The sequence below is a fragment of the Balaenoptera physalus genome (genome assembly GCF_965194825.1).
Source record: "Balaenoptera physalus genome assembly, chromosome: 5".
NCBI classification, from domain to species: Eukaryota; Metazoa; Chordata; class Mammalia; order Artiodactyla; family Balaenopteridae; genus Balaenoptera; species Balaenoptera physalus.
The window spans coordinates 131988957-132002886 of NC_138884.1; the positions used below are offsets into that span (position 1 = coordinate 131988957).

Here is a 13930-nt window from a genome sequence, read left to right on the forward strand (position 1 = left end):
GTGCAGATGAAAATCTTTCCTTTCCAGACTAAAAGTCAAAATTCCGAATATTTATACCCTGAAGTTATTGTCTGTGAATCTGGTAACTTAGACCAGAGAGTGTTGCTTTGAACACTGGTATTTTAGGCACTTTCCAGATAACATTGAAATGACCTTTTCTTAGCACTTGCCAAACTTATGAAAAAATTTAAAAATCTAAATTAAAACAGTGGTGAACTGATATTTTTTGCACGTCAAGGTGATGGCCGAGATGATACCCAAAGTGAATATGGAAAAAAGAGGGACTCTCATCATGCTTTCAGGAAAAGTGTAAACTGACACAACGTTTTCAAACAAACTTGATAAAATGTACCCCGAAGTCTTAAAACATTCATTTATTTAATCAAAAGTATTTATTGAGTGTCTTCTATATCAAGGGCTGGAAATTATATTCTATCAGTGGGTGAATAGACATCACACAAATAATTACAAGTGCAATGAGCCCTGTGAAAGGGAAATCAAAAGGAGCTAAGAGCAAAGAATTAGTCCTAAGAAAGTAATTAGAATTATACAGTAAGATATAATTTAAACAGTGAGAACTACCTAAATGTCCACAAGCAGTGGATTAAGTAAATTATTGTATATCCATGCAATGCAATAATACAATGGCATTAAGAATAAAGGTATAGAAAACTACTTAATGACATGTAGAAATGTTCATAATATACTGGTTAATGGAAAATGTTATAAAAATGTGTCCAATATGACCCAATTTGGTAAAAACTAAACAAAACTATTTATAGATCTCTATCCTTATCCACCATCTATGAAGGATACACCAGAAAATGTTAGCATGATAATTGCTGGCTAGGGATATTACAGCAATACTTTCTTCTTTGTGCTTACCTTCATGAACATTCTTGTAGTTGTAAGAAATAATAAGAGTAATAAGTATATAATTGGGCATGGGGTAACTGATATTTGAGAGAGAAGACCTAAAGAGTGTTTTATTCAACTGCTCTTCTAAATTACATAAAATCTGTTCTTGCATTAAATTAGATCAACAGAATACAATGTTCCTGAAATACATTTTTTAAATCCTCTGCAGGAATGCTTTCACCAAGTTATAACTGAATGTTGAACTTGGCTCTATTAAGGCAATCTGAAGAATATTTTCTTAATCTTTGGCAAAATTACAGTTCAAAATATTGGCATTTACGTTACTTACTGCTCCCTTTATAAAGAGTCACTTAACAGGTTTCTAAGAGAATTGATGCCAGGAAAGAGTTATCTTTTCAGTGAGCTCTTATCAAATAGCACACATTTTAGAACACATCTTATTTCCCTCATTGCCTTGTCTGCCAGAAAGATTAGAGATAAATTCAGTGATCAGTTAATGTAAAGATCCAGCTCCTGGTACAATTAGTTCTGTCCTTTTAAGTGACATGTGTTGCTCATTTTTATAATTTTAAGCTCTTCTGTCTTTTAATAGGCAAGTCCCCTCAAATTGTTTTTCTAAATAGACATGTAAGGTAGAGAGATGTCCAGATGCTCTATAATAAATAAACAGGAAAAATTGGAAATTAGTACTCATTTGCTGTTCGTACATATACATAATGCTAAAGTTTTAAAATAGTTGTCCTTATAATAATCAATATGCTTTTCCTAACTATGTTTGCCTTTTACATGGATAGTGAAAACATTAACTTTATCTCAGCCTATTTGAATTGCAATGGTTTTAAATAGAATCTTTAATATAACTTCATTATTCTATTAGTTAACTACTGGTCAAATGTTAGTTTTTCAGACAGCATATTGTTTTGGAGAGTTTAAATTAATGAAATGCATTTTCCTATCATAGAAGGAATATTGAGAGAACAGTTGAAAATTTCAAGTCTAGTCAACACTGGTTCCAGTTTTTGTTTTTGTTTTTTAATCACTACTCCTTTCTGTATTATTTTTGTGAGAAGAACTTAACCTTAAGAACACTAATTTGAAATGAAATTTTGTATTCTCCTAATGACTAGGGGCTGAAGTGTTTAAATGACCTTTTTCATCCCCAGGGAGATGACTGCTGTAGGTCAGGCTTGAGGTCACTGGCTGAAGAGTTACAAAGAAAGTCATAGTTTTGGCTGAAGGTATAGTAAATTGGACTACGATGAAGCTGATGCTTCCTCTGAGATGAAAGAGAAAAATATTCAATCCTCTCCTCTGAACATAAATAAACACTGGCTATAGTTAGCCAGTTTGGGTGGGTTGGAGTTTAAAATATTTCTAAATTTGGTACACATTACCATATGTAGTCAGGTTAAAGCTACTGACGTCTGGGAACATTTCTGGGAAAACAGAAGTATATCCAAGAAAAGATAAAGAATCTTAGAACTGTAGAGATGGAAGAACCCTATGGTGGTCCATTCTCCTGTATCTAGAAAGGCTGACAAAGAGTCCATAATAAGTAGAAACTCTCTTTGGAGAACTGAAGGAAGAGTGTTTCTTCAGCTTCTTGCTGTAATGAACTTTTATTCAGCCTTTGCATAAAAGAACCTGATGAAAAGTGGGAATTTGCATGATTATGGTAATCAGTGTTGCCCTATCTTGAAAACTCTGTCCTGTCAATGTCCCCTTAAGATATTAATGTTCCATATGTGATGTATTCAAAGTCCAGAGAAATTGTACCCTCTTATCTGCTCACTAAACATCTATTAATGAAGCCCAGTTATGGTAGTTTTGGGGGCAATTATTTACCCTATTGGTTTCTACTAATCATGTGATCTTTTATTTTTCTTTTTTCAGTATACCAACAGCAATGATCACCTTTATTTTCAAATCATGGACAATCAGAGGTACAGATTTGCACGGGGATTGTAAGCCTGGGATTAGGCCATTGAATTTTTAACTTCCATGTGATATTTTTTACGTGACTTTTTTCTAAGCCAGATTCTGCCATGCTATACTTGCTCAATTTATTCTTTTTTTAAACTTAGAAGTAGAACTTTACTATGTCTACTAATTTTATCTTAATCCTTCTTACTTGTAGAAAGGCTTTTAAATTTTAATTTTATCATCTGTACTACTAATTAGCATTTCCAGCTTTATGATGCTAAAACTTTAGCAAGAATGGCACCTCTATGAAGGCACGAGCACTGTTCACTGGTCAGAATATAACACAGTACAGTTACTTTGGAGGTGAATTTGGCAATGTATTTTAAAATTAAAGTTGAAAATGCAGGAACCCAATAAATCCATCACTAGGTAACTCTGGAGAAAAAGTTAAATATACGCACATGGAGATACGTACAAAGATGGTCATCGCAGCACTGTTTGTAGTGGCCAAGACTTGTGTAAAACCTAAATGTACATCAGTCAGGAAATAATTAAGGACTCTGGAATACTCTGTAGCCATTAAAGTGAACAAGGTAGATCCATGTTTAATTATCATGGAAAGAATTCTAAGACATACACTGAGCGAAAACACAAGTTACTGAAAGTTAGGGAAACGTGATACCATTTATGTAAAGATACATACACTCATACTAAACAACACTGTATCTTTTCTATGGTACACATATGCATGTAAATGCACAAAGAAAAATCGGAAGTGATACACCCCAAACTGAGAAAAATGGTTTCATCTGGGAAGAAGAGGGAAGTGAATGGGATTGGGGGAGGAGTCCAAAGGATACGCTCACCATTATCTGTAATGCTTTCATTTTTCACGAAGATATTGTATACCTTTGTATTAGTGTACAAAGTTAATTTTTAACCAGTTAAACCCCAACAACAAAAAGAATGAAAAGAAACCTAATTCAAGGTGTCAATAAAAATGTTTAAAAGGAAAACATCCTTAAGCTCACATTAAAAAAATACTCCTTCATTTTATAGAAATGGTAAATTAAGAAATAAGAAACCCAATTATAAGACATTAGCTGCCTGAGAAAGTCCAGGAACATCTTCTCACTGGAAGATTCTCAACGTGCCCTTGTGGACATTTGGGTAATGGGCACCAAATCAATCCATGCTCTCTCCTATTCCGTGATGTGGCCTATTTCTGGGCCCTCATCCCTTCATATTCAGTATGAATTTTGGTTTTATCTCTTATAATGGAACTGAAAATTAAAATACCTCAGAGTCCAACTTTGAGGAGCGAGGCAATAAGTGGATGAAGGGATACTTACAAAGATCTTCTCTCAAAATACAACTGCAGCCACTTTCCAACGGGGAGGATAAGGTGGAGTGCAGAAGTCAGCAGAGGGCCGTCCCTGGAGTCCTACAGGACATGGCCAGAGGTGACACGGGGCATCTTTACTTTATGGATGCTCTGCATTTACTTTCTGTATTTTATTGAGGAATTTTACCTCAAATTATTATATTTTTCTCATTACATATGTTTTCAAATAAGTAGGAAAAGTTAGTACATGAATATGGTTTAAAAAAATCAAGTAGTACAAAAACAGTACAATGAGAAGTCTGCCTTTAACTGCAGATTCCAGTCCCCAGAGGCAGACACTCCTGAAATATTCTGTATCTATAAAAGCACGTATTGGGTTGGCCAAAATGTTCATTCGTTTTTTTCTGTACGATGCCTCTAGTAGCACTTAGTTGTCTTTAACTTCATTCGAAACAATTTTGTTAGATTGTATTGTGATACAATACAATCTGTATACTGTGTACTGTATACAGCTGTCATATCAGCGTGTATTTTTTAAAAAATGATCAATATTGGTGAATTTTTGTGTAGCCATTTTAATATTGAAGATGGAAGAAAAAAGCAACATTTTCGGCATATTATGCTTTCTAATTCCAAGAAAGGTTAAAACGCAACTGAAACGCAAAAAAAGATTTCTGCAGTGTATGGAGAAGGTGCTGTGACTGATGGAACGTGTCAAAATTGGTTTGCAAAGTTTCGTGCTGGAGATTTCTCACTGGACGATGCTCCACAGTCGGGTAGACCAGTTGAAGTTGATAGCAATCAAATCGAGACATTAATTGAGAACAATCAATGTTACACCACGCGGGAGACAGCCGACATACTCAAAATATCCAAATCAAACGTTGAAATCATTTGCACTAGCTTGGTCATGTGAATCACTTTGATATTTGGGTTCCTCATAAGTTAAGCGAAAAAACCTTCTTGACTGTATTTCCGCATACAATTCTCTACTTAAACATAACGAAAACGTTCCGTTTTGAAAACAAATTGTGACAGGCAATGAAGAGTGGATACTGTCCAATAATGTGGAACGGAAGAGATCATGGGGCAAGTGAAATGAACAACCACCAACCACACTAAAGGCCGGTCTTCATCCAAAGAAGGTGATGTTGTGTATATGGCGGGATTGAAAGGGAGTCCTCCATTATGAGCTCCTCCCGGAAAACCAGACAATTAATTCCAACAACTACTGCTCCCAGTGAGACCAACTGAAAGCAGTACTCGATGAATAGTGTCCGGAATTAGTCAACAGAAAACGCATAATCTTCCATCAGGATAACGTAAGACCACATGTTTCTTTGATGACCAGGCAAAAACTGTTACAGCTTGGCTGGGAAGTTCTGATTCATCTGCTGTATTCACCAGATATTGCACCTTCGGATTTCCATTGATTTCAGTCTTTACAAAATTCTCTTAATGGAAAAAATTTCAATTCCCTGGAGGACTGTAAAAGGCACTTGGAACAGTTCGCTGTTCCAAAAGATAAAAAGTTTTGGGAAAATGGAATTATGAAGTTGCCTGAAAAATGGCAGAAGGTAATGGAACAAAAGGGTGAATATGTTGTTCAATAAAGTTCTTGGTGAAAATGAAAAATGTTGTCTTTTGTTTTTACTTAAAAACCAAAGGCATTTTTTTGCCAACCCAATATATTGCAGGCATATGCATGTTTTCCCTTCATGAAAATGGAAGCATGCTAAACACATTGTAGTATGCCTTACATTTTTCACTTATTTTCTACTTTTTCAGTATACCTAGATCATTCCATAGCCATGTATATAGATTGACTTCATTAAAAAAAAAAACTGCAATAGTTCTTTATAAATTGCATCTGGTAATGATGGGCTCTCAAAAAACATTAAATGAATGACTCCACATAATTTTTTTCATAAGCCTCTAATGATGAGCATTTTGTTGTTTATTTCCAGTCTTTGCAACCACAAGCAAAGCTGAAGTATGTATGTTCACACATCTTTGTGCATGTGTGTGAATATGTCTGTAGGATAAATTCCTAGACAAGAAATTGCTGAATTAAAAGATACACTTATTTCAAATATTGAATGCTATTGCTGATCGATCTCCCACCAGCAGTGAAAGAGTACCTGTTTCCTTCAACTCTCTAATCCTATATGTTAAACTTTTTGACTGTGCCCATCTGAGAAATAAAACAATGTATTTCTTTCCCTCGAATGTTTTATATTTTGTTTATATATTTTAAAAGGCTTCTTTATGTAAATATTATGTATTAATCTATATATTTTATTTATATTTCTTTTTCTATGAACTACTTGTTCATGTTCCTTTGCCAGTGAGTCTCTTCTCACTGATATTTAAGGTCTCTTTGTTTTTTAGTTTAACTTTGATGTCACAGATACTGCATAATTTCCGTTTGTCATTTATCTTTTGACTTGGGTTTAGAGCAGGGAGGGAGGCAGCATTAGTGGTGGATACTTGTGTTAAATTTATATAATTGAAGGGTTTGTTCATATAGCTTTCCCAAAACCAAGGAGCGGTCTGTCCCAAAGGTAAATTCAGGTTCCTGCTTTTTACACAGTTGCTTTAAGATGACAGGGGTTTTTTCTGCTATTTTTTGCACATTAAAAAAAAAAAGTGCCTTGAATTGACGGTCAGGATGCCCCCTTTACACTGTCAAATAAGAACAAATGGACAATGATATTCGAATCTCTCTAATCTGAGCAGACCACACAGAAGATAAAGATTAGCAGGGTCTTTCTGTAAGGGGCCATCTTTGAAATATATTTATTATTAACAACAATTTATTTGAATGAAATTAATATAAGGAAGGCTGAGCTCCTCTGATTCAATAGCTTTTTCATCCAACTCTTACTATAGTGTTGAGCTAATTAAAAAACATAGAACATATGAATAAACCTAGTTACTTCCAGCATCCCTCTCTTTTAAAAGGTCAAAGAATAAGTCCTTGTGGTTGTCCAGTGGCCCTCAGGGAAGCCCAAGATAATTTAAAGGTAAAAGACATCATGAAGTTTTTATTTTTCTGAATTTAGGAGTTGATCTTGGGAAGGCAAAATCAAAGTCTATGAGAGGAGACTGGTCACTTGATTAATATAGTCATAGACATCTGAAAATAGTGCATGATTGTAGCTTGACTGTCTATTTAGAGTGACAATACACTATTTAAAAATAAACTGACTGAAGGTGACATAATTAAGCCTTGGCTATTTCAGGAACTTCGGTGTGTTCGTTGTTTATTTATCTGTTTTTAAAAATCAAGGACACAAAATCCACATAAAGCACAGATCATCATTCTGGGTGAGACCAGAATCTGCCACCTGGGCATAGAAGATAAACAGTAACCTTTTATTACCTCTCGTGGAGATAGAGGTGCTCCCTCTATTATACCACAGCTGATGGTCATCATGATGACTCTAGAACTGACTAGATGATTTCGATGTACCAGGGCTTTAGAAGTCAGTAATTTGTATATTTTAGTAAGCTTTCATAAGGATGGGCTTGGTGTGATTTCATTCAAAAACGGTTAACATTTAGAGTTCCACAGCCATTGACCATACCCATACATAATGTAGACGAGGAGTTTGGTTTTCAAAAACAACTTTCTAAAATGAAATTAGTGCATGTGTTCATTTAAAATATATATATATATTTGTTCAGACTGCTTAGTGCCACTAGGTCCAAGGATACAGCAATGTTTAGGGCAAAAAGATCTCTCCTTTAAGGAACTTTGTATTCCATTGAAGTGAGGGGACTGATAATATATAATATAAGGAAACAAATAAACAAGATACAATTTTAGATAATAAGTTTTATGTAATAGTGAGTAGCCAGAGGTTATTTTTATAAAATAAAAACAATTTGACCATCCAAGGTATCAGTACTAACATTTAAATATATCTCATTCTAATATGAGTTTGGGAGTATATAACAAATGGGATATTATTCTATAGTTTTGTAAACTACTTTCAATTAACAATATGTATATTACAAGTATTTTTCCATGTTATGAATTCTCCTACAAAGCTGTCTCTGTGGCTACATGGAACACATTGGTTTCTATGACTATGACATGATTTATTTAAATTAATTTGTTCACCTTTAATTATTTAGATTATCCTTCATTTTTTCCTTATTATAATCAATGTTGTAATAAGCACCAAGGTTGCTAAATGTACGTGTCTGTGACTTTTTTCTTTAGAGTAAATTTCTTGCACCAAAACTGTTGGCCCAAATGATATTTAATTTCAAATATTTAAGGACTTGTAACTTCCCTGGAGGTCCAGTGGTTAAGACTCTGCGCTTCCAGTGCAGGGGGCATGGTTTTGATCCCTGTTGGGGAACTAAGATCCTACATGCCAGGTGGTAGGGTGAAAAAAAAAAAAAAACCTGCTAAGAAAAAAAAATTTACGGACTTGATGCACACACTTTTAAACTGCCTTTTCAAAATGCTGCAATAATTTATCCTCCATCTGGCAGTTCATGCCCTTGACAACCTGGGGTGATATCATTTCTTTTTTTCTCTCAACTATATAGGAGAAAATTTTCATTTTTATTTCAACATGCATTTCTTTATTTTTTTCTAAGATAATTCACATGCCATAAAATTCACCATTTTTAAGTGTACAATTTACTGGTTTTTTAGTATATTCACAAAGTGGTGCAACCATTACCACTATCTAACTGCAGAGCTTTTTCGTCACTCCAAAAACACCCTACATCCGCTAGCAGTCACTCCCCAGCCCTCTCTTCTCCCAGCCCTTGGCAGCCCCATATCTGCTTTGTATTTCTGTGGATTTTTGTCTATGCTTGACATTTTGTATACATGGAATCATGCTCTTCTTTCTGGCTTTTCTGATCCCACTGTAACAAGGTTCATCTATGTTTTAGCATGTATCGGTATTTCATTGGTTTTTAGAGTCAAATAATCCGTTGTATGGATATACCAAATTTTGTTTATCCATTTGTCAATTGATAGACATTTGGGTAGTTTCCACTTTTTGGCTATTATGAATAATGCTGCTATGAACATTCATTGATGTGTTTTTGTGTGAACATACTTTTAATTTCATATATATATATGAATGCAATTGCTAGGTCATACGGTGACTCTATGTTTAATTTTTTGAGGAGCTGCCAGATTCTTCTCTATATTTATGTTCCCACCAGCATTGTATGAAGGTTCCAATTATTCCACACCCTTGACAGCCCTTGTTATTTTCTGTTTTTTGTTTGTTTGTTTGTTTTTTATTATAGCTATTTTAGTGGGTGTGAAGTGATAACTCATTGTGGTTTTGATTTACATTTAACTAATGACTATCTTGAACATCTTCTCACATACTTATTGGCTATTTTTGTAGATTCTTTGGGGAAATGTCTATTCAAATACTTTGTCCACTTTTAAATTGGGTTGTCTTTTTACTGTTGAGTTGTAACAGTTCTTTATATATTTTGGAGACTAGACTCTCATCATATATATGATTTGCAAAATTTTCTCCCATTCTCTGGATACCTTTCATTTTCTCTATAGTCTGATTTGATACACAAAACTTTCTAATTTGGATGAAGTACAATTTATCTATTGTTGCTTGTGTCTTTAGTGCCATATCTAAGAAACCATTGCCTAAGCCAAGGTCACAAAGATTTATACCTATGTTTTCATCTAAGAGGGTTCATAGTTTTAGTTTTTACATTTAAGTCTATGATCTATGTTGAGGTAATTTTTTAAAATATAGTGTGAGGCAGGAGTCCAAATTAATTCTTTTCACGTGAATATCTAGTCCCAACACCTTTGTTGGAAAGACTTTTCTTTCCCCATTGAATGGTTTTGGCACCCTTGTTGAAAATCAGTTGATCATAAATGTCAGAGTTCATTTTTTGACTCTCAATTCTATTGCATTGATTTATATGTCTATCCTTAATCCTGTATCACACTGTCCTATACATTGTAGCTTTGTAGAAAGTTTTGAAATCAAGTCTTCCAACTCTGTTCTTCTTGTTCAAGACTGTTTTGGCTATTCTCAGTCCTTCACCTGTCCATATCAGTTTCATAATTGGCTTGTGAATTTCTTCAGAAAAGGAAGTTGGAATTTTGACAGAGAATGCATTGAAGCTGTAGATCAATTTGAGAATTACCATCTTAACAATATTGTCTTTCAATCTGTGAATACAGATGTCTTCCCATTTATTTACATCTTATTTAATTTCTTCCAAATAATGTTTTGTAGTTTTTGGTATACAAGTCTTGAACTTCTTTGGTTAAATTTATTCCTAAATATTTTATTTATTTTGATGCTATTGAAAATGGAATTGTTTCCTTAATTTCATTTTTGGATTGTCCTTTACTAGTGTTAAGAAATACAACTGATTTTAATATACTGATCTTGTATCCTGCAACCTTGCTGAAGTCATTTATTAGCTCAGATAGTTGTGTGTGTGTCTGTGTTTGTGTGTGTGTGTTCTTCAGGGTTTTCTATATATAAGATTGTGTCCTTTGCAAATACAGATAGATTTACTTCTTCCTTGGCAAACTGGATCCTTTTATTTCATTTCTTGCCTAATTACTCCATTATAAGAACCCACCCTTATGACTTCATTTAACCTTAATTACCTACTTAAAAGGCCCCATCTCCAAATACAGTCACACTGAAGGTTAGAACTTCAACATAGGAATCTGGGGGAGGTGGGGACACAATTCAGTCCATGACAGTTATCTACAACTTACAAGAGTTGTAAAGTTGCTCAAAGACAAAGGTACAGAGACCCCACAGAATCAGATAACCTAGACAATGCCCAATTTTCCATTGAAGATATTTAGTAATCATTTTTGTCCACTTAAAAGTCTTTCAGATTTTTTCCCTGCAATTAAAAAAAAAGTATTTGCTATTCTTATACGTTTATTTGTCCAAATGAATTTTACAATATTGTTAGATTGTTTTTAAATGGTGCTAAAATTTTTAACTAATATTGTTTAAAAGTTTTAAATATGGTTGGGGTATTTGACATTGTTATTTTACTGTATGTTTCCATCCAGGAACACTTAAAATTTTTTTAAGTTCTTGTTAAGTCTTTGTACTTTTCATCATTTAGATTCTGAACAATTCTTATTAATTCCAAAGTAATTTACTTTGGTGTTGTAAGGGAAATTCCTCTTTCCTTTATGGTTCCTAAATAGTTAACACTGGAAACTAATGGTTTTTAAAAATAATGAGTTTTGTATTCATCATCTTATAGAATTCTCCTATTGGTTCTAGTTATTTTTCAAAATTATCTTTATTTTAATATTCATCCTTATAGTTGGGTAAATTGCGAATGTAAGTTGATTGCTCATGGTTCAGCTGAGAGCAAATTGATTGCATCTAAGAATATTTTGTCTGTCTCTCTGTGTGTGTACAGGTGTGTGTTGAGAAGAGTCTGGGTAGGAACATGAGACAACTGTCTTAATGATGTCTTCTTGGAATTAACACTATTTGTCTTGGAGACCTAGGTTCCCAGAGCTGGCTTATCCATTTCATGTGACATCTCCTCCTCTGATTTTGGAAGGAACTAGGAAACAAGCAGTTATTGTACATGGGATGCAGTTCCACAGGACCTGTGGTCTATTAGCATACAGATTACTTAACTGCTTGTAGCTGTTCCCCAAATTTCTGGATGCTACTGTTCAAAAATATTTTGACTTAGCTTTTATCTCTTTGCTCTTGGAATACTCAGGTTTGTGTGACCCGGAGTTCAAGGCTTATTCAAATCTAACTTGATTTCAAAGTTAAGTGGCAACCTGATGCATGCTGCAGTAGCTTTAAGCATTCCCTAGGATACCCACAGAGATCATCTGGAAGGGAGCTGTTTGTCTTAACAGATCTTCAAAGCAGATAAAACCTGTCCATTTTGGAGAGAGATGTCAGAGAACATACATCAGCCCGGAGAAGAGTATTCGTGGTTTTAAAGCTCCGAAGAATCGATTCATACGTCCTAGAAATGCATCTAGAGTTAAAACACCTCTTGGAGACTTATGAACGAGTGCACTGATGGATAATCTTTTGAAACCAAATATGTTCTTAAATAGAGGAACTTCTGTATTCTCACATCTTCCAAGAAGCTTTCCCTACCCCCTGCCTACCCTGAAGCTGAGTTACCCCTTATCTGAAATCTCACGAAACTTTAATTTTACACTTCTATGGCCTTGACACTTTCTGCTGGTATTTGTGTTGTTCTTGCTCCCCATGTATCAGCCTCACTGTGCCAGAAGATTGGGTAGCTCCCACTGCACTTACTGAAATGCTTTGCAAACAGTAGGTGCTCAGTATATGAAGTTCCGTGGATGGACATTTTGATAATCTGTAGTACCTGATATATTCTACTGAAAATTAGCAAAGTGCAATTAACTTCAATTTTGTAGTTTGGGATTTTCAGTAAACTACCCTCCCTCCAAGAAATGCCTAACAGTTTAGCTAGAATAAGACATTAACATACTTCTATTACGACGAGGATTTGAGGCCCATCTTCATCTTTCCACGTTTGTCTAATTCAAGTTAGTTAGGTTAGTAAAAGAAAAGCCTTTTTCTCTTAGCAACCCAACCCGCTCCGCTCCTCTGGCCTCTTTCTTCGCTTATGTTGGTGAACTACTTCAGCCTCTGCCTTCAGGGTTAACAGTTTGTGCTTGTGCGTAACCCTCGTCTTTTGGTGATGAGAGATGTTCGAAACCTATTCTGACACAGAACCCTCCCTCGCTTCCGATTCCTCTGCTTTTTGGGGGTGGAAATAGTTTCTCCGCTTTGAAACGCTGGCAGGGAAAAAGAATGGGGGAGAAAATTGCATCTAAACTTTGAAAAGTCGAATCACGGCTGGTTGCACAGCAAAAGCTCCGCAGTGTGGAGAAAGTCTTAATGTGATTTGGGTTGCGCGGGGTTGGGCTGGGCGCCTTCTGGGGAACCGGCGGGGTCGAGCCCCCGGAGCGGCGGAGGCCCGGGCCGTGGCCTCCCGCCGCATCCCCGCACCTCCCCCGCCCCCCGCCTGCGTTCGGGCTCCCCCCGAGCACGGAGGTCGCGCGCTTGCGTGCTGCGGCCAGAGCGCCCGACCCAGAGACCGGTCCCAGAAAACGCCGAGCGAGTAGGGGGCGGCGCGCAGGAAGGGAGGAGGGCCGGGGGCCTGCGGGGTTGGTGGGCGTTCGCGGGTGGAGACGTAGAAGATGTGACGCCGCGGCCCGGCTGCTGCCAGACCAGCGGACGCTGTGCCCGCGGTTGCAAAAGGAACCCTGGCGCTGCAGCTTCGGGAGGCGGCCCTCCCGAGAGCGGCGGCCGCGGAGACACCCAGCCCTCACCCCCAGCTCCCGGGCCGCTCGGCTCCCCGCGCTCTAGGGCCGGCGGAGAGGGAAGCGGCGAACAGCTTGAGGCTGGGGGCCCGCGGGCGCGGCCGCGTGCCGCGGGGAGGGAGGCTGGGGGGCCGGGGCCGGGGCCGTGGCCGCGCCCCGGAGCGCGTCCGAGGCCGGGGCCGGGGCGCGGCGACTCCCCGCGCGGCTCCAGGGGCTCGGGGACCCCGGCAGGGCGCTGGCGGGGCCATGGCAGCCGGGAGCATCACCACGCTGCCCGCCCTGCCGGAGGACGGCGGCAGCGGCGCCTTCCCGCCCGGCCACTTCAAGGACCCCAAGCGGCTGTACTGCAAAAACGGGGGCTTCTTCCTGCGCATCCACCCCGACGGCCGAGTGGATGGGGTCCGCGAGAAGAGCGACCCTCACAGTGAGTGCTGGCGGGCTCTTCC

The 13930-nt window shown here is 37.4% G+C and overlaps 1 protein-coding gene and 1 long non-coding RNA gene across 6 annotated transcripts in view; both read left to right on the forward strand.

The window, feature by feature from the left end:
* Positions 1–13126, forward strand: part of LOC309661351 — a 67387-nt gene extending 54261 nt beyond the window's left edge. For 3 of the 5 annotated variants that reach the window (XR_014263965.1, XR_014263968.1, XR_014263969.1), the window contains one exon: positions 2043–13126. This is a non-coding gene — a long non-coding RNA (uncharacterized lncRNA). The remainder of the gene's footprint in view (positions 1–2042) is intronic. The other 2 variants (XR_014263966.1, XR_014263967.1) reach the window with 2 other exon arrangements.
* Positions 13127–13657: 531 nt separating this feature from the next.
* FGF2 (fibroblast growth factor 2) overlaps positions 13658–13930 on the forward strand; it is a gene marked incomplete at its 3' end in the record, with an annotated part of 55883 nt that continues 55610 nt past the window's right edge. The window contains exon 1 of the mRNA XM_082463075.1: positions 13658–13908. Within this exon, the coding sequence (XP_082319201.1) occupies positions 13731–13908 (178 nt within the window). The 5' untranslated portion in view covers positions 13658–13730. The remainder of the gene's footprint in view (positions 13909–13930) is intronic.